Source organism: Salvelinus fontinalis, unplaced genomic scaffold, assembly GCF_029448725.1.
Source record: "Salvelinus fontinalis isolate EN_2023a unplaced genomic scaffold, ASM2944872v1 scaffold_0032, whole genome shotgun sequence".
In the NCBI taxonomy this organism is placed as follows: Eukaryota; Metazoa; Chordata; class Actinopteri; order Salmoniformes; family Salmonidae; genus Salvelinus; species Salvelinus fontinalis.
The window spans coordinates 690001-709727 of NW_026600241.1; the positions used below are offsets into that span (position 1 = coordinate 690001).

Genomic DNA, 19727 nt, shown 5'->3' on the forward strand with positions numbered 1-19727 from the left:
CCGGGCATGTGCTGACCAACTGGCAGGTGTCTTCTCTGACATTTTCAACATGTACCTGCTTGAGTCTGTAATACCAACATGCTTCAAGCAGACCACCATAGTCCCTGTGCCCAAGAGCACTAAGGTAACCTGCATAAATGTCTACAGACCCGTAGCACTCACTTCCATAGCCATGAAGTGCTTTAAAAGGCTGGTAATGGCTCACATTAACACCATTATCCCAGAAACCCTAGACCTACTCCAATTTGCATGCAGCTCAAACAGATCCACAGATGATGCAATCTCTATTGCACTCCACACAGCTCTTTCCCACATGGACAAAAGGAACACCTATGTGAGAATGCTATTGATTGACGACGGCTCAGCGTTCAACACCATAGTGCCCTCAAAGCTCATCACTAGGATAAGGATCCTGGGACTAAACACTTCCCTCTGCAACAGGATCCTGGACTTCCTGACGGGCTGCCCACAGGTGGTGAAGGTAGGTAGCAACACATCTGCCACGCTGATCCTAAACGCTGGAGCCCCTCTGGCGTGCATGCTCAGTCCCCTCCTGTACTCCCTGTTCACCCACGACTGCATGGCCAGGCAGGACTCCAACACCATCATTAAGTTTGCAGACGACACAACAGTGGTAGGCCTAATCACCAACAACGATGAGACGCCTATAGGGAGGAAGTCAGAGACCTGGCCGGGTGGTGCCAGAATAACAACCTATCCCTCAACGTAATCAAGAAAAAAGGAGATGATTGTGGACTACAGGAAAAGGAGGAGCGAGCACGTCCCCATTCTCATCGACGGGGCTGTAGTGGAGCAGGTTGAGAGCTTCAAGTTCCTTGGTGTCCACATCACCAACCAACTAGAATGGTCCAAACACACCAAGCCAGTCGTGAAGAAGGCACGACAAAACCCATTCCCCCACAGGAGAAAATATTTGGCATGGGTCCTCAGATCCTCAAAAGGTTCTACAGCTGCAACATCGAGAGCATCCTGACTGGTTGCATCACTGCCTGGTACGGCAACTGCTCGGCCTCCGACCACAAGGCACTACAGAGGGTAGTGCGTACGGCCCAGTACATCACTGGGGCCAAGCTTCCTGCCATCCAGGACCTCTACACTAGGCATGTCAGAGGAAGGCCCTAAAAATTGTCAAAGACCCCAGACACCCCAGTCAAAGACTGTTTTCTCTACTACCGCATGGCAAGCGGTACCGGAGCACCAAGTCTAGGACCAAAAGGCTTCTCAACAGCTTTTACCCCCAAGCCATAAGACTCCTGAACAAGGCGAGACTCCTGAACAAGGCGAGACTCCTGAACAAGGCGAGACTCCTGAACAAGGCGAGACTCCTGAACAAGGCGAGACTCCTGAACAAGGCGAGACTCCTGAACAAGGCGAGACTCCGGAACAAGCCATAAGACTCCTGAACAAGCCATAAGACTCCTGAACAAGCCATAAGACTCCTGAACAAGGCGAGACTCCTGAACAAGGCGAGACTCCTGAACAAGCCATAAGACTCCTGAACAAGGCGAGACTCCTGAACAAGTAATCAAATGGCTACCCGGACTATTTGCACCCCACTGCCAACCCCTCTGTTGCTACTCTCTGTTTATCATCTCTGCATAGTCACTTTCACTATACATTCTGTCACGCCCTGATCTGTTGCACCTGCCCTTGTGATTGTCTCCACCTCCTCCAGATGTGGCTTGTTTTCCCCAGTGTATTTATCCCTGTGTTTTCTGTCTCTCTGTGCCAGTTTTGTATGTTGTATGTGCCAGTTTCATCTTGTATGTTTCCAAGTCAACCAGCGGTTTTCCCGTTCTCCTGCTTTTTGCATTCTCCTTTTTCTAGTCCTCCCGGTTTTGACCCTTGCCTGTTTTCTGGACTCTTTACCCGCCTGCCTGACCATTCTGCCTGCCCTGATCTCGAGCCTGTCTGCCACTCTGTACCTCCTGGACTCTGTACCCGCCTGCCTGATCATTCTTCCTGCCCTGATCTCGAGCCTGTCTGCCACACTGTACCTCCTGGACTCTGATCTGGTTTTGACCTTTTGCCTGTCCACGACCATTCTCTTGCCTACCCCTTTTTGGATTATTAATAAATATCAAAGACTCAAACCATCTGCCTCCTGTGTCTGCTTCTGGGTCTCGCCTTGTGCCTTGATACATTCATGTACATATTACCTCAATTAGCCCGACTAACCGGTGCTCCCGCACATTGAGTCTGTACCGGTACCACCTGTATATAGCCTCCACATTGAGTCTGTACCGGTACCACCTGTATATAGCCTCCACATTGAGTCTGTACCGGTACCACCTGTATATAGCCTCCACATTGAGTCTGTACCGGTACCACCTGTATATAGCCTCCACATTGACTCTGTACCGGTACCACCTGTATATAGCCTCCACATTGAGTCTGTACCGGTACCACCTGTATATAGCCTCCACATTGACTCTGTACCGGTACCACCTGTATATAGCCTCCACATTGAGTCTGTACCGGTACCACCTGTATATAGCCTCCACATTGACTCTGTACCAGTACCCCCTGTATATAGCCTCCAAATTGACTCTGTACCAGTACCACCTGTATATAGCCTCCACATTGACTCTGTACCAGTACCACCTGTATATAGCCTCCACATTGACTCTGTACCGGTACCACCTGTATATAGCCTCCACATTGAGTCTGTACCGGTACCACCTGTATATAGGCTCCACATTGACTCTGTACCAGTACCACCTGTATATAGCCTCCACATTGACTCTGTACCGGTACCACCTGTATATAGCCTCCACATTGACTCTGTACCAGTACCACCTGTATATAGCCTCCACATTGACTCTGTACCGGTACCACCTGTATATAATATAGTCTCCACATTGACTCTGTACCAGTACCACCTGTATATAGCCTCCACATTGACTCTGTACCGGTACCACCTGTATATAGCCTCCACATTGACTCTGTACCAGTACCACCTGTATATAGCCTCCACATTGACTCTGTACCAGTACCACCTGTATATAGCCTCCATATTGACTCTGTACCGGTACCACCTGTATATAGCCTCCACATTGACTCTGTACCGGTACCATCTGTATATAGCCTCCATATTGACTCTGTACCGGTACCACCTGTATATAGCCTCCACATTGACTCTGTACCGGTACCACCTGTATATAGCCTCCATATTGACTCTGTACCGGTACCACCTGTATATAACCTCCACATTGACTCTGTACCGGTACCACCTGTATATAGCCTCCACATTGACTCTGTACCGGTACCACCTGTATATAGTCTCACTACTGTTATTTTTACTGTCATTTTACAGTTAAAAAAAAAAATGTATTTCTTTACTTATCTATTGTTCACCTAATACCTAGTTTGTACTTAAAAATTGCACTGTTGGTTATGGCTTGTAAGTAAACATTTCACTGTAAGGTCTACACCTGTTGTATTCGGCGCACGTGACAAATAAACTTTGATTTGACTTTGAGTGCTTATGTCCATGGTCTATCATATTAGAGACTGCTTCCACAAAAACAAACAAACAAACAAAGGCTTTACAAATGAACCGACTCAATCTCCCAGAGACATCCGACCCTGAGCGACATACAGGTACTTCAAAAGAGGAGGTCAAGATCAACGGAGCGCACTGGAGGAAATGAATCACAAGGGAACTGTGGTAGAAAGAGGGGGGAGAACAGGAGGAAGAGAGATGAAAAGGGGGGGATTATAGAGGTGAACTGGGGCATGGAGTTATGTGAAGGACGAGACAGATGGAAGAGGAGGAGAGGAAATCAGACAGTTTACCTTCAATGATGTGCTTCCTGTTGAGTCCTCTCTCGGTTTCGGCTCTGGAAAATAACATATAAGTGAATATACACATCATTGGAGGCTGCTGAGGGGAGGACGGACAATAATAATGTCCAGAACAGAGCATGGAGTGGCATCAAACACCTGTAAACCATGTGTTTGATGTATTTGAGACCATTCCACCTATTCCGCTCCAGCTATTACCACGAGCATGTCCTCCCCAATGAATGTGCCACCAGCCTCCTGTGATAAACACACAGAAAAGTATACACAGAAGGAGAAACTGATTAGATCATTGAACTGGTCCCACCAGCCAACAAGATGCCTACAAATAGCTGAAAAGACAAGAGACACAAATACAGGAAAATAATCCTGCAGCAACAGGACATGTGGATTATAATTAATGGATTTTTTTTTGTGGTTGATCCATTAAGTATGACATTTGAAAGTGTAAATGACAAACTTTAGAAGCTTTTTTAAAACTCAAATGCACTACAAGTTCTCCTGCAACAGGGTGATCAAATTAAGATCCTACTGTTAATCTGTACAATTTGCTCTGGGAAGCATCAGCAACTACAAAACACATTTTTGCTTCTGTCTATCAGTGTTGCGAATACAATGCCCTGTAATCTATTGTGGATGTCTGATTCAATGACACACTGTCAGCGCCGGTATCACATCATCTACCATCCCTTCCCAATAACCATCTTCCCCCTGTCCATCATCTACCATCCCTTTCCCCATAACCATCTTCCCCCTGTCCATCATCTACCATCCCTTCCCCCATAACCATCTTCCCCCTGTCCATCATCTACCATCCCTTCCCAATAACCATCTTCCCCCTGTCCATCATCTACCCATCCCTTTCCCCATAACCATCTTCCCCCTGTCCATCATCTACCCATCCCTTTCCCCATAACCATCTTCCCCCTGTCCATCATCTACCCATCCCTTTCCCCATAACCATCTTCCCCCTGTCCATCATCTACCCATCCCTTTCCCCATAACCATCTTCCCCCTGTCCATCATCTACCCATCCCTTTCCCCATAACCATCTTCCCCCTGTCCATCATCTACCATCCCTTCCCAATAACCATCTTCCCCCTGTCCATCATCTACCCATCCCTTCCCCATAACCAGCTTCCCCCTGTCCATCATCTACCATCCCTTCCCCCATAACCATCTTCCCCCTGTCCATCTTCTACCATCCCTTCCCCCATAACCATCTTCCCCCTGTCCATCATCTACCCATCCCTTCCCCCATAACCATCTTCCCCCTGTCCATCATCTACCATCCCTTCCCCATAACCATCTTCCCCCTGTCCATCATCTACCCATCCCTTCCCCCATAACCATCAATCTTGCCCCTGTTGTTCTCTCTTTCTTCTCTCTCTCGTTCCCCATTCACCTCGCTCTCCCTGTCTCTCGCTCTCCCTGTCTCTCGCTCTCCCTGTCTCTCGCTCTCCCTGTCTCTCGTTCCCCATTCACCTCGCTCTCCCTGTCTCTCGTTCCCCATTCACCTCGCTCTCCCTGTCTCTCGCTCTACTCCTCTCTCTTTAACACGCTCTTTCCTTCCTTGTCTTTCTTTCCTTCCCTACTCCTCACTTATCTTTTTATTTTTTCTATCTGCTACATCTCCATCTCTTTCGTTCCCCTCTCTCCCTTCCCTCTCTCCCTCTCTACCCCTTCCCTCTCTCCCTCTCTCCTCCTTCCCTTTCTCCCCTCTCCTCGACTCACCCTTCCCTCTCTCCCCTTTACCCCTTCCCTCTCTCCCCTCTCCCCCTTCCCTCTCTCCCCTCTCCCCCTTCCCTCTCTCCCCTCTCCCCCCCTTCCCTCTCTCCCTTCCCTCTCTCCCCTTTACCCCCTCCCTCTCTCCCCTTGCCCCTCTCCCCTTCCCTCTCTCTCCCCTCTCCACCATCCCTCTCTCCCCTCTCCCCCTTCCCTCTCTCCCTTCCCTCTCTCCGCTCTCTCCCTCTCTACCCCTTCCCTCTCTCCCCTCTCCCCCTTCCCTCTCTCTCCCCTCTCCCCCTTCCCTCTCTCCCCTCTCCCCCTTCTCTCTCTCTCCCCTCTCCCCCTTCCCTCTCTCCCCTCTCCCCCTTCCCTCTCTCCCCTCTCCCCCTTCCCTCTCTCCCCTTTACCCCATCCCTCTCTCCCCTTGCCCCTCTCCCCCTTCCCTCTCTCCCTTTTACCCCCTCCCTCTCTCCCCTTGCCCCTCTCCCCCTTCCCTCTCTCCCCTCTCCCCCTTCCCTCTCTCCCCTTTACCCCCTCCCTCTCTCCCCTTTACCCCTCTCCCCCTTCCCTCTCTCCCCTCTCCCCCTTCCCTCTCTCCCCTTTACCCCTTCCCTCTCTCCCCCTTCCCTCTCTCCCCCTTCCCTCTCTCCCCTTCCCTCTCTCCCCTCTCCCCCTTCCCTCTCTCCCCTTTACCCCCTCCCTCTCTCCCCTTGCCCCTCTCCCCCTTCCCTCTCTCCCCTCTCTCCTTCCCTCTCTCCCATCTCCCCCTTCCCTCTCTCTCCCCTCTCCCCCTTCCCTCTCTCCGCTCTCTCCCTCTTCCCTTTCTCCCCTCCTCACTCTTCCCTCTCTCCCCTCCTCACCCTTCCCTCTCTCCCCTTTGCCCCTTCCCTCTCTCCCCTCTCCCCCTTCCCTCTCTCCCTCCTCCTCCTTCCCTCTCTCCCCTTGCCCCTCTCCCCCTTCCCTCTCTCCCCTCTCCCCCTTCCCTCTCTCCCTCTCTCCCCTTTCACTCTCTCCCTCTCCCCCCCTTCCCTCTCTCCCCTCTCCCCCTTCCCTCTCTCCCCTCTCCCCCTTCCCTCTCTCCCCTCTCCCCCTTCCCTCTCTCCCCTCTCCCCCTACCCTCTCTCCCTCCTCCTCCTTCCCTCTCTCCTTCCCTCTCTCCCCCTTCCCTCTCTCCCCTTTACCCCTTCCCTCTCTCCCCTTGCCCCTCTCCCCCAGGCCAGTCAGCCTGGTTCACACAGAGAGAGAGAGAGAGAGAGAGAGAGTAGTGTAGCGTGGGGGCCAGTCAGCCTGGTTCACAGAGAGCGAGAGAGTTAATTTCTTTGTTTTATTCTCTGCTATGTTATCGGTTCCTCCAGCAGTTTGATCAGAGAGAGCCTCGTCGGACCCCTAAAAGACTGCCAGGCTGCTTGTTAATCATGCCTCTCTCTCTCTCTCTCTCTCTCTCTCTCTCTCTCTCTCTCTCTCTCTCTGCATCCCTCCCTCTCTCTCATTTGCTTTTCTCTCTCTCACTCTTTTTCTCTCTCTCTCCCTCCCGTTTCTCTCCGCCTCTCTCCCTATCCCTTTAATCTGGTCCATAGTGGAGAGGGCTGTGTCACCACAGAACCACTATAGTACTTACATTTACATTTAAGTCATTTAGCAGACGCTCTTATCCAGAGCAACTTACATTTAACCTTTTTTATTTAACTAGGCAAGTCAGTTAAGAACAAACTCTTATTTTTCAATGACGGGGGGTTAACTGCCTTGTTCAGGGGCAGAACAACAGATTTGTACCTTGTCAGCTCGGGGAATTGAACTTGCAACCTTTCGGTTACTAGCCCAACGCTCTAACCACTAGGCTACCCTGCCGCCCCACTACTTCAAAGATATAGCTAGCTGAGTTTAAAGTTATACCGGATCTATACTGTATTTATACCCTACAAGCAGAATTTTGACAATATTACCGTTATATCAACACACTCTTTATACCCTATCTTATACTGCACTATTTTTGACCTGAGTATGTGCGCAAATCTCAGATAACAACCTAATTCATTGTACAGATGCCGTATCCTAATTTGATCACCCTGGTGTTGCTGCAATTTTCCAGACAGAATCCAGAAAGAACTCGGACAAAACTCGGGAAAAACACAGAGACAGAACCAAGACAGAACTCAGACTGAGCACGGACAGAACTCAGACAGAATTCAGACAGAACTCAGACAGTACAGTGTCCATATTAAGACAGATTCAGTACAGACATGTCAATGAGGAGGAAGAGACTAACTCAGATCAACAGTACTCAGCTCTGAAACCATAACTATTTTTGTAAAACAATGGTGGAGATTAGTCAACACTTTTTCATTGGTATGATGCTCTGAAGGAGAGAATCTCAAATGCATTTCCTTGATGATTTATAGCATCATTTCTCCTCGCCTCCTCTCAAAACCCATTGGTTGAGAAGGTCAGAGGAAAGTGAAGGAAGCAAGTGTAAAGATCCGAGGAGTCAAGGAAATGCTATTGAGATTCTCCCATCGTCTGAGGAGGCAGATACTTACTTTCCACCCCAGTAGAGCTTGGTGGTGATCACCAGACTGGATCTCCTACAGGAAAACAGGCAGACATAAAGATGTACAGACAGACAGACGGACAGAGAAATTAAACGGAGAGAAAGATAAAGATTAGAAAGACATATGGACACTCTTATCCCACTTAGGTATATAATATCACTTAGGGTATATAATATGATTTAGGTATATAATGTAATTTAGGTATATAATATCACTTAAGGTATATAATATAATTTAGGTATATAATATGATTTAGGTATATAATATGATTTAGGTATATAATATCACTTAGGGTATATAATATGATTTAGGTATATCATATCAATAGCCTTCTAGTAGTCTGTCTTTACACTGTAGAGGAAACAGTATTGATCCTTTAGCTTTTTACACATGCTGTTCAAGTATGAAGAAAAGTATTCTGGGAGACTTTCTCAGAACTTTGATAGGATACAGTGTATCAACTCAACTGAAAGTCAAATCCCCATCGCTCGACTGTTTAATGTTTAATATTTAACACCCGGAGTTGCAGTGGGAGGCACTGAACCGGCGTGAACTGAAGTGCAGTGGGAGGCACTGAACCGGCGTGAACTGAAGTGCAGTGGGAGGCACTGAACCGGCGTGAACTGAACAACTGGAGAGTGAAACGTCTATGAAGTGTACAGTGGAGAAATGTAGCAGCGAAAATGTATGAGATCAATACGCGCTGAGGCCGCCGCCGAGCCTTCACATAGCCGAGAACACTCAACCAACTCTCCTCTGATTGCCATGGTTACTGCTGCAGACCTAGTTAGCTGATTGGTGGATGAGTTATATTGGTGATGGATCTGATATAAAGCTGTGTGTTTTGATTTACAGTAGATTAGCATTTGTTAGCTGTCTCCCAGGCAAAACCCCCGCACGTATGTAAGCACGGAACACACACAGGGTGTACACACCCACACACAAATCAAATCAGGTTTTATTGGTCACATACACATGGTTAGCAGATGTTAATGCGAGTGTAGCGAACTTCTTGTGCTTCTAGTTCCGACAGTGCAGTAATATCTAACAAGTAATCTAACAATTCCCCAACAACTACCTAATACACACACATCTAAAGGGGTTAAAGCCCCTTATGCTTACCTTAATTCTAATCGTAACCCTAAACCTAACCCCAAAACTTAAAAAAGCCTTTGTCCTCATGGGGATGTGGGAAATGTCCCAACGAGGGAGAATTTCAGAGGTGGGATCAAGTCACTATTATTCAAGTCACAAGCAAGTCTCAAGTCACAAAGTCTGAGTCTCAAGTCGAGTTCCAAAGTAGAACAGGTCAAGACTTGAGTCAAGTCCAAGTCGAGTCACAAGTTTTCAAGTCAAGTCTTAAGTGTGGTAAAAAAATGATATATACATGGAAGGACTTGTTCAACCACAAATCTTTGTTTATTTATTAAGGCTCCCAGCCAGTCCTTTACATTATTTTGTCTACAACACATTTTGATCAGCCAGTGTAATTGTAAAAGAGGGAACTTGTAGCAGTCATAAGGGCATGAAATCAGCAGAAGGCAGGTTGACGTGCTCAGTGTAGATGTATTTACATGTCTTGGTGATCCAATGGTGAAAGTGCCATAATACAAATACAAATACAAAATATACAAGTAGATTTACCAAATATACACAGGCAATAACCTCTGTATCAGGCTTAACCTGTCCTATCTGAACGGACACAGGTGGAGGGCAAGACTGTACAGCCTCCCATTGAGAAACCTAATGGAATCTATCTAACAGGAGCTCCAACAGGTAGGCCTGCATAATATAAGCACTTGGTACGCAGAACCATACAATTACCCAATTAGCAAATACAACCAATAAACTGGTTCTACAATATAAAAGGCAATTTCCACATCCATTGTTACATTCGTCTTAAATCAGACTTAATGATTATTAATGACATTCCATCACCCTGCATACATGGAACAATAATTTTCTCTTATTCAATGTTCTGACTCCAAAGCGTGACGTGCAGGCCACGTCGAATATTTCTACCTCCGACATAACCAGGAAATAGGAACGAAGGGAACCTACATTGATTTAAATAAGCAGAACTTTTACCTCATGGGTCTTGTCAACGTTCATGTGCACTATAAACATTGCGCCCACTCAGAGCAGGGTAAGAAATAGTTAGGTCAATTAAAATGTATCGTAGAACTATCAAACATGAAACTATCTACGTGTTGCAATAAACGGTACGGAATGATGAAACGCTAGCAATTATTGCAGTATTAGATGGAATTGTCACGACTTCCACCCAAGGTGGCTCCCCTGCCTGTTCGGGCCGGTCTACTAGCTGCCACCGATCCCCTTTTCCTTTTCTGTTTGTTATGTCTTATTGGTTGCACCTGTTTCGTGTTTGAGTTTTGGTTCAGGACTATTTAAGCCGGTTAGGCCCGCCTGCTTTTGTGCGGTCTTGTTTTCTATTAGTCGAGGTTGGTTGCGTGTTGTGTTCCCTGTCTGTTTGTGCCCAGTTTTGGGTTGGACACTTTTGTTTTCGCCTGTTGTTTTTGGCGTTAATTGTGGATACCGCAATAAAGTTCAGTTTCCCCCATTATCCTCTGCTCTCTGCGCTTGACTCCGTACCCACCACTCCTGGCTGTGTGACAGGAATATAGATTTACCACAAAAGCCTATGTATTTAAATGTGTGAAAGCAACAGCAAATATTTCAAAAAGAGAGAAAAAAAGCACTCCACTGGAAGGAGTTTGGACAATAGAAGCCCCTCGCCTCGTCTTTGCCACAGTAATAATTAATTTGAACAAAATCCAAATGCAAGCTTCATAACTAAATGATCAATTTCAAGCAATTGTTACACACCAAAAGACCAGTAAGCCTATTCTAGTAATTGTTGCCCCAATGCTGGTGAGCTTGCAAATTAAACAGTTAATATTGTTGATCATCAAACATTGCCATCCGTTTTGTCACCAAAGCCCCATGTACTACCCACCACTGCGACCTGCGACCTACACTCTCGTTGGCTGGCCCTCGCTTCATACTCGTCGCCAAACCCACTGGCTCCAGGTCATCTACAAGACCCTGCTAGGTAAAGTCCCCCCTTATCTCAGCTCGCTGGTCACCATAGCAGCACCCACCTGTAGCACGCGCTCCAGCAGGTATATCTCTCTGGTCACCCCCAAAACCAATTCTTCCTTTGGCCGCCTCTCCTTCCAGTTCTCTGCTGCCAATGACTGGAACGAACTACAAAAATCTCTGAAACTGGAAACACTTATCTCCCTCACTAGCTTTAAGCACCAGCTGTCAGAGCAGCTCACAGATTACTGCACCTGTACATAGCTCATCTATAATTTAGCCCAAATAACTACCTCTTTCCCTACTGTATTTATTCATTTATTTTGCTCCTTTGCACCCCATTACTTCTATCTCTACTTTGCACATTCTTCCACTGCAAATCTACCATTCCAGTGTTTTACTTGCTATATTGTATTTACCTCGCCACCATGGCCTTTTTTTGCCTTTACCTCCCTTATCTCACCTCACTTGCTCACATTGTATATAGACTTATTGTTCTACTGTATTATTGACTGTATGTTTGTTTTACTCCATGTGTAACTCTGTGTTGTTGTATGTGTCGAACTGCTTTGCTTTATCTTGGCCAGGTCGCAATTGTAAATGAGAACGTGTTCTCAACTTGCCTACCTGGTTAAATAAAGGTGAAATAAATAAATACATTTAAAAAAAATTTGGAGCTGCATATTAATATATTATGTCAATTCTCTCGTCCTACAATTTGACGTTTGTGCTGCACCCGATCCTATAGCTGTACACTACAGCAAATCATCAATCTGTTCACCAGCTCACCGACCTATGTAGATTGACGGTTTGAGTACCGGGTGTGCGTTTCACTAGCCAATCTGTTCACCAGCTCACCGACCTATGTAGATTGACGGTTTGAGTGCCGGGTGTGCGTTTCATGAGCCGATCTGTTTGTTGTTTTGTTGTTGTTGCACCGGCGATGCTGCGGCTACTATGTCTGGCTGAGTGTAGAGTAATCCACAGAGACTGTGCCACAAAGTGAGTGACAAAACATGACAAAACCTGGCCAGATCATTTCAAGTCATCAGTCTCAAGTTAAAGTTGAGTCCCGATTCTTGAGACACCAAGTCAAGTCTCAAGTACTTTTATTTTCTATCAAGTCGAGTCTGAAGTCATTAAATTTGTGACCCGAGTCAGACTCGAGTCCAGGTCATGTGACTCCAGTCCACAACTCTGGAGAATTTTCCTTGTTTAACTATCCTTGTGGGGACGCGCGCGCACACACACACACACACACACACACACACACACACACACACACACACACACACACACACACACACACACACACACACACACACACACACACAGTTTAAAGATGATACATTACCTCCAGCACTTTTTCTTGATGATGTTCCCCAGGATTATTTCAGCTCTGTAATAAAGCAGGGAGATTAACTGTGTGTGTGTGTGTGTGTGTGTGTGTGTGTGTGTGTGTGTGTGTGTGTGTGTGTGTGTGTGTGTGTGTGTGTGTGTGTGTGTGTGTGTGTGTGTGTGTGTGTGTGTGTGTGTGTCTGTGTGTGTGTGCCATAGATCTGCACCATATAGCTCTGATTAATTGTAGAGTCACCCAGAGGTCTATACTGTTGTAGGTGGTTGCTCCACACTGGTAGGTGATGAGCTGAGATTCCCTCACAGTTCTGAGGCGCTAAAGGTTCTGTCGCTAGATCCCACCCACTATTGTGGAAATCAGTCCATATAGGTAGAAACCGAAAGCCACAGTTTACTGTGTTAAAAATCATTCAGGGAGACGGCATGTGTTTCATACTGTATAAAATAAACTGCTCTACAGTTATACTGTATATATATCCTGTACTACGTGCTGTCATGTGTGCATGGAAGCGCAAATGTACTGGCGTGGGTTCGTTGTGTTGGCAAGGCAACCACACCGAATGCACAATCAGCATGCACCCACGCTTAGAACTAATACCATTCCATATGGTTGATTCAAGATACTGTACAGATGTAGGATCTTCATTTGATTCAAGATACTGTACAGATGTGGAATCTTCATTTGATTCAAGATACTGTACAGATGTAGAATCTTCATTTGAACCTAATTACTGTTTGTGGTCTTGGCTGACACCTACATTTTGTGGGTGTTAGTGGTGGACTGGAACAAAAACCTGCACTGTGTGTGTGTGTGTGTGTCAGCCCTCCAGGACCAGATTTAGGCAGCCATCTCTGCTCTGTGGGTTCAGGTAGGTAGGTAATAGGTATTCAGATCACACTCACTTCCCACCGGCATAAACTTCGGCTGTGTCGAAGAGATTGACCCCATTCTCATATGCTATGGTCATCAGCTGCTCAGCCACCTGAGAAACACAAAACAGGATTCATCAGCTCAGTGGACAACAGGGAGCTGGCAGCTGGGCAGTGTTCATTTAGTAGGAATAACATTTTGGAGCTAAACATTCTATTGAGCAGTCCTCTGGAGCTCAGCCGGTAGAGCGAGGGCTTGAAACGCCTGGATAGTGGGTTTGATTCCAGGACCAGACGTGTGCACGCATGATTGTAAGTCGCTTCGGATAAAAGCATTTGCTTAATAGCATATATTTTGAGACAAACACTCTGGAATGAGATATTAAAATCCAGCAAGTACCACCTCTTGTTTTCAAAATGTTATCTCCTGTTGAGTTCCTGCTGAACATACCCAGTGGTAGTAGAGCGAGGCCAATTTCAAACATTGGAGTAACTCAGGCTATTGAAGCTCCAGTACTTGTCTCCTGTTCGTCATGGTACAGCTCTAACAGACCAATGTTTCTGTGTCACCAATCTTAAGAGTCTCATTTTGTACTAATTCAATGTATTTGTTGCTGAATGTTTTGTTGTCTAGTCTATGGGATCCCCCTGTTAGTATACTGTAATGTAAAATAAATATAATAATGTATATAACAATATATAATAATAATTTTACTGTATATATATATATATACAATAATGATAAAATACACAAACAGCCAGACAATAACAACACCATAATACTTGTTACTTGTTATCCCCTAACACTGTGTCAACCATCATTGCAGTTGTTGTACCGGTAGGTCACTTTAACAAGTCTACCCGTTTCAGCATCTCCAGAAGAGAGGTGGCAGAGTTCAATGCTCTCACTGCATCATTGTGTGTGTGTGTGTGTGTGTGCCTGCGCATGGCATGCACATGCACGTGTGTGTGTGTTCAACTGTGTGTGTCCTCTCTTCATGCCCCTGTCTATGAATGAGGTTATGGGTTCCCTGTCTATGTGTGAGGTTGTGGGTTCCCTGTCTATGAATGAGGTAATGGGTTCCCTGTCTATGAATGAGGTTGTGGGTTCCCTGTCTATGAATGAGGTTGTGGGTTCCCTGTCTATGAATGAGGTTGTGGGTTCCCTATGTGTGAGGTTGTGGGTTCCCTGTCTATGTGTGAGGTTGTGGGTTCCCTGTCTATGAATGAGGTTGTGGGTTCCCTGTCTATGAATGAGGTTATGGGTTCCCTGTCTATGAGTGAGGTTATGGGTTCCCTGTCTATGAATGAGGTTGTGGGTTCCCTGTCTATGAATGAGGTTGTGGGTTCCCTGTCTATGAATGAGGTTGTGGGCTCCCTGTCTATGTGTGAGGTTTTGGGTTCCCTGTCTATGAGTGAGGTTGTGGGTTCCCTGTCTATGAATGAGGTTATGGGTTCCCTGTCTATGAATGAGGTTGTGGGTTCCCTGTCTATGAATGAGGTTGTGGGTTCCCTGTCTAGGAATGAAGTTATGGGTTCCCTGTCTATGAGTGAGGTTGTGGGTTCCCTGTCTATGAATGAGGTTGTGGGTTCCCTATGTGTGAGGTTGTGGGTTCCCTGTCTATGTGTGAGGTTGTGGGTTCCCTGTCTATGAATGAGGTTATGGGTTCCCTGTCTATGAATGAGGTTGTGGGTTCCCTGTCTATGAATGAGGTTATTGGTTCTCTGTCTATGAATGAGGTTGTGGATTCCCTGTCTAAGAATTAGGTTATGGGTTTCCTGTCTATGAATGAGGTTGTGGGTTCCCTGTCTATGAATGAGGTTGTGGGTTCCCTGTCTATGGATGAGGTTGTGGGTTCCCTGTCTATGAATGAGGTTGTGGGTTCCCTGTCTATGAATGAGGTTGTGGGTTCCCTGTCTATAAATGAGGTTGTGGGTTCCCTGTCTATGAATGAGGTTGTGGGTTCCCTGTCTATGAATGAGGTTGTGGGTTCCCTGTTTATGTGTGAGGTTGTGGGTTCCGCATCTATGTGTGAGCCAGAAAACCTCGGGGGTTTTGGCCCATGTCTCTGAGAGGCAGCAGGGAGAGGGCTGAGCTGGTAGGACCACTTAGCCTGGATCAGCTGGCAGGACCACTTAGCCTGGATCAGCTGGTAGGACCACTTAGCCTGGATCAGCTGGCAGGACCACTTAGCCTGGATCAGCTGGCAGGACCACTTAGCCTGGATCAGCTGGTAGGACCACTTAGCCTGGATCAGCTGGCAGGACCACTTAGCCTGGATCAGCTGGCAGGACCACTTAGCCTGGATCAGCTTGTAGGACCACTTAGCCTGGATCAGCTGGCAGGACCACTTAGCCTGGATCAGCTGGCAGGACCACTTAGCCTGGATCAGCTGGCAGGACCACTTAGCCTGGATCAGCTGGTAGGACCACTTAGCCTGAATCAGCTGGCAGGACCACTTAGCCTGGATCAGCTGGCAGGACCACTTAGCCTGGATCAGCTGGCAGGACCACTTAGCCTGGATCAGCTGGCAGGACCACTTAGCCTGGATCAGCTGGCAGGACCACTTAGCCTGGATCAGCTGGTAGGACCACTTAGCCTGGATCAGCTGGCAGGACCACTTAGCCTGGATCAGCTGGCAGGACCACTTAGCCTGGATCAGCTGGTAGGACCACTTAGCCTGGATCAGCTGGTAGGACCACTTAGCCTGGATCAGCTGGCAGGACCACTTAGCCTGGATCAGCTGGCAGGACCACTTAGCCTGGATCAGCAGGTAGGACCACTTAGCCTGGATCAGCTGGCAGGACCACTTAGCCTGGATTAGCTGGCAGGACCACTTAGCCTGGATCAGCTGGTAGGACCACTTAGCCTGGATCAGCTGGTAGGACCACTTAGCCTGGATCAGCTGGCAGGACCACTTAGCCTGGATCAGCTGGCAGGACCACTTAGCCTGGATCAGCTGGTAGGACCACTTAGCCTGGATCAGCTGGCAGGACCACTTAGCCTGAATCAGCTGGTAGGACCACTTAGCCTGGATCAGCTGGCAGGACCACTTAGCCTGGATCAGCTGGCAGGACCACTTAGCCTGGATCAGCTGGTAGGACCACTTAGCCTGAATCAGCTGGTAGGACCACTTAACCTGGATCAGCCACAACAACCAGGGGTCCAGATATCTCCGTTGGTTGGAGCGTGGTGCTGGCAGCTCTGAGGTCGTGGGTTCAGTTCCCTTATCAATCATAGTTATTAGTTATAGATTGAATCTTAACTTACCTCATCTGAAATCTGACCTCCAAACGTTACCCAAGTACCTGGGAGAAAGAGGGACATGTATCAGCGTTCATATCTTACGCTGCGGAACACTGTAAATGTCATTCTAAACCCCTATATATCAAAAGTAAAAGAAAAGTTAACCCCTAGTAAATGGTTGCTAACTTTTCAAAATTAAACATTCCATGACTTACGCTCGCAAATCCTACATCTAACAAAATATGTGAAAGGTCAGAGGTGAGAGGGCACAGTAGGAGGTGTGGCTGACCACCAGGTTCAATCCTCTGTCTCATGATTTAGATGGCTTTCAGACTCCACTTACCCATGATTCACCACTGCTAAACCAGCCTTGGGTGGAGCTCTCTGTCTTTGTGTGTGTGTGTGTGTGTGTGTGTGTGTGTGTGTGTGTGTGTGTGTGTGTGTGTGTGTGTGTGTGTGTGTGTGTGTGTGTGTGTGTGTGTGTGTGTGTGTGTGTGTGTGTGTGTGTGTGTGTGTTCGTCTCTGTGTGTATGTGCGCTTCTGTGTGTCTTTCCATTCATGTGTGTGTGTGTTATGATGCCAACTTTGCTCCTGGTCTTTGCAGTGTAAAGCTACATTTCCTCTGTCCTTGTCACAATCGCCTAGCATCACCCTGAAATAATAACAAACAGAGTTGTCTCTCTCCCGTGTCCCCAGCACCACTTCAGTTATTAATATAGTGTATTTACTGTTTGTTGACTTCTCCCTTTACCCTCAATTACACCCTAGGTGTTTCAACTGGGTCAATTACACCCCCAGTGTTTCAACTTGGTCAATTACACCCCCGGTGTTTCAACTTGGTCAATTACACCCCCGGTGTTTCAACTGGGTCAATTACACCCCCGGTGTTTCAACTGGGTCAATTACACCCCCAGTGTTTCAACTTGGTCAATTACACCCTAGGTGTTTCAACTGGGTCAATTACACCCCCGGTGTTTCAACTTGGTCAATTACACCCCCGTTGTTTCAACTGGGTCAATTACACCCCTGGTGTTTCAACTGGGTCAATTACACCCCCGTTGTTTCACTGGGTCAATTACACCCCTGGTGTTTCAACTGGGTCAATTCCACCCCCGGTGTTTCAACTTGGTCATTGGAGTTGACGCAGTGTGTGTGTGTATGTGTGTGTGTGTTTGTGTGTGTGTGTGTGTGTGTGTGTGTGTGTGTGTGTGTGTGTGTGTGTGTGTGTGTGTGTGTGTGTGTGTGTGTGTGTGTGTGTGTGTGTGTGCGTGCGTGCGTGCGTGCGTGCGTGCGACAGAGATAAACACAAAGAGAGTGATTATAATGATCTCCCCATGGTATAATTGTTAATATATTTATGAGGCAGATTAATTAAATCAATCCTATCAAAGAGAATTAGACCGGTTACCCCCCCGGTGTGTGTGTGTGTGTGTGTTTGTGTGAATTGGATATGTGTGATAATTGAGCAGCTTGTTTTCTGAAAGCAGGATTAGCACACTGTAAACAGCGGCCCTGTCCCTCAAGACTGAGCCTATAGAAGAGGTATAAGATGCAGAACTTCATCTCTCCGTGTCTCTATCACACACACACACACACACACACACACACACACACACACACACACACACACACACACACACACACACACACACACACACACACACACACACACACACACACACACACACACACACACACACACACACACACACACACACACACTTGCAGCCATGTCACCCGTGATACAAGTCAGTATTTGATGTCCATTCAGGTCTGAGGAGATGAGGAGATGACATGTAAATAGGCCACTAGGGGCAACAGTGAGCACTGCTACCTTCAAGTAGGTTTGGGTTTTGCTGGGCATTATGGACGGGGATGGCGGATGGGCGTAAGAATCTGCCTCTGGTACCAAAGGTTGCATGTGCAACTTAATCCTAACCTTAAACATTTGGAGTTAATGCCTAAAGTTAACCTTAAACACTTCGACATTTTAGGTTTAGAGCAGCTTTGGCGTTTGTCAAACATGGATGTCACGCCTGCTCTCCGTCTCTTCCCCCCCGGCGCTCGAGGGCGCCAGGCTCCCAGCATTGCGGACTCCTGCCATCATTTACGCACACCTGCCTTCCCCCGTCACGCGCATCAGCGATTATTGGACGCTGGACTCAATCATCTCTTTCATTACCTCCCCTATATCTGTCTGGTTCCCCGCTCTGTTCCCTGCTTCTGCATCGATTGTCATATGTCCTTGTTTACCCGTGTGCTGATACTGTTCCTGTCCTGTTACTTGGATGTTCCTCATTAAATGTTCAACTCCCCGTACCTGCCTCTCATCTTCGGCGCCGGTCCTTACAACGGATTAACGCCTAATTCTGACTTGAGACTGAGACCTTCTTGCACACACACACACACACACACACACACACACACACACACACACACACACACACACACACACACACACACACACACACACACACACACACACACACACACACACACACACACACACACACACACACACACACACACACACACCTGTTGGATAGTATAGCACCTGGAGAGAGTTGAGCTGAACACAGATTACACATGGATGCTAATCAAACGTACTCACCGAAGCCCAAACAGGATATACATCAAACATACTCATCGAGGCCCAAACAGGATACACATCAAACATACTCATCGAGGCCCAAACAGGATACACATCAAACGTACTCACCGAGGCCCAAACAGGACACACGCAAGCCTGATTTTCCCAGGTTCCTGTGGAGAACACATCCACATATTGTTATTGAGTGGAAGAACACACTCACACACTAACAATGGCATGGTATTAGAGGGGATGTAAACACTCAAAACGTACTGGCAGCTGTGTGCTCCGCAAGGAGCCAAAATGTGGAAAGGGAACAAAGAAAATCTATTATAATGATAGCGAGGAGGGCCTTCTGCCTCTCATTGTCTTCCTCATAGTTGATCAGTGGACAATATCATTGGAACACACCTCTGTCTCTGGTCCAATCACAAATCAGAATCGAGAGATTACTGGGAGATGATGTAGTCCATCTATCACACGCTACACTCTCACAATGGTA

At 47.2% G+C, this 19727-nt stretch overlaps 1 protein-coding gene across 3 annotated transcripts in view; it reads right to left on the reverse strand.

Annotated features, from left to right (window-relative positions):
- kcnab1b (potassium voltage-gated channel subfamily A regulatory beta subunit 1b) overlaps positions 1-19727 on the reverse strand; it is a 69316-nt gene that overhangs the window by 22183 nt on the left and 27406 nt on the right. For all 3 annotated transcript variants that reach the window (XM_055910823.1, XM_055910826.1, XM_055910824.1), the window contains exons 2-7: positions 19355-19398; positions 16660-16697; positions 13422-13501; positions 12517-12561; positions 8091-8135; positions 3820-3863 (exon numbers count right to left, since the gene is read on the reverse strand). In XM_055910823.1, the coding sequence (XP_055766798.1) occupies positions 3820-3863; positions 8091-8135; positions 12517-12561; positions 13422-13501; positions 16660-16697; positions 19355-19398 (296 nt within the window). The remainder of the gene's footprint in view (positions 1-3819; positions 3864-8090; positions 8136-12516; positions 12562-13421; positions 13502-16659; positions 16698-19354; positions 19399-19727) is intronic.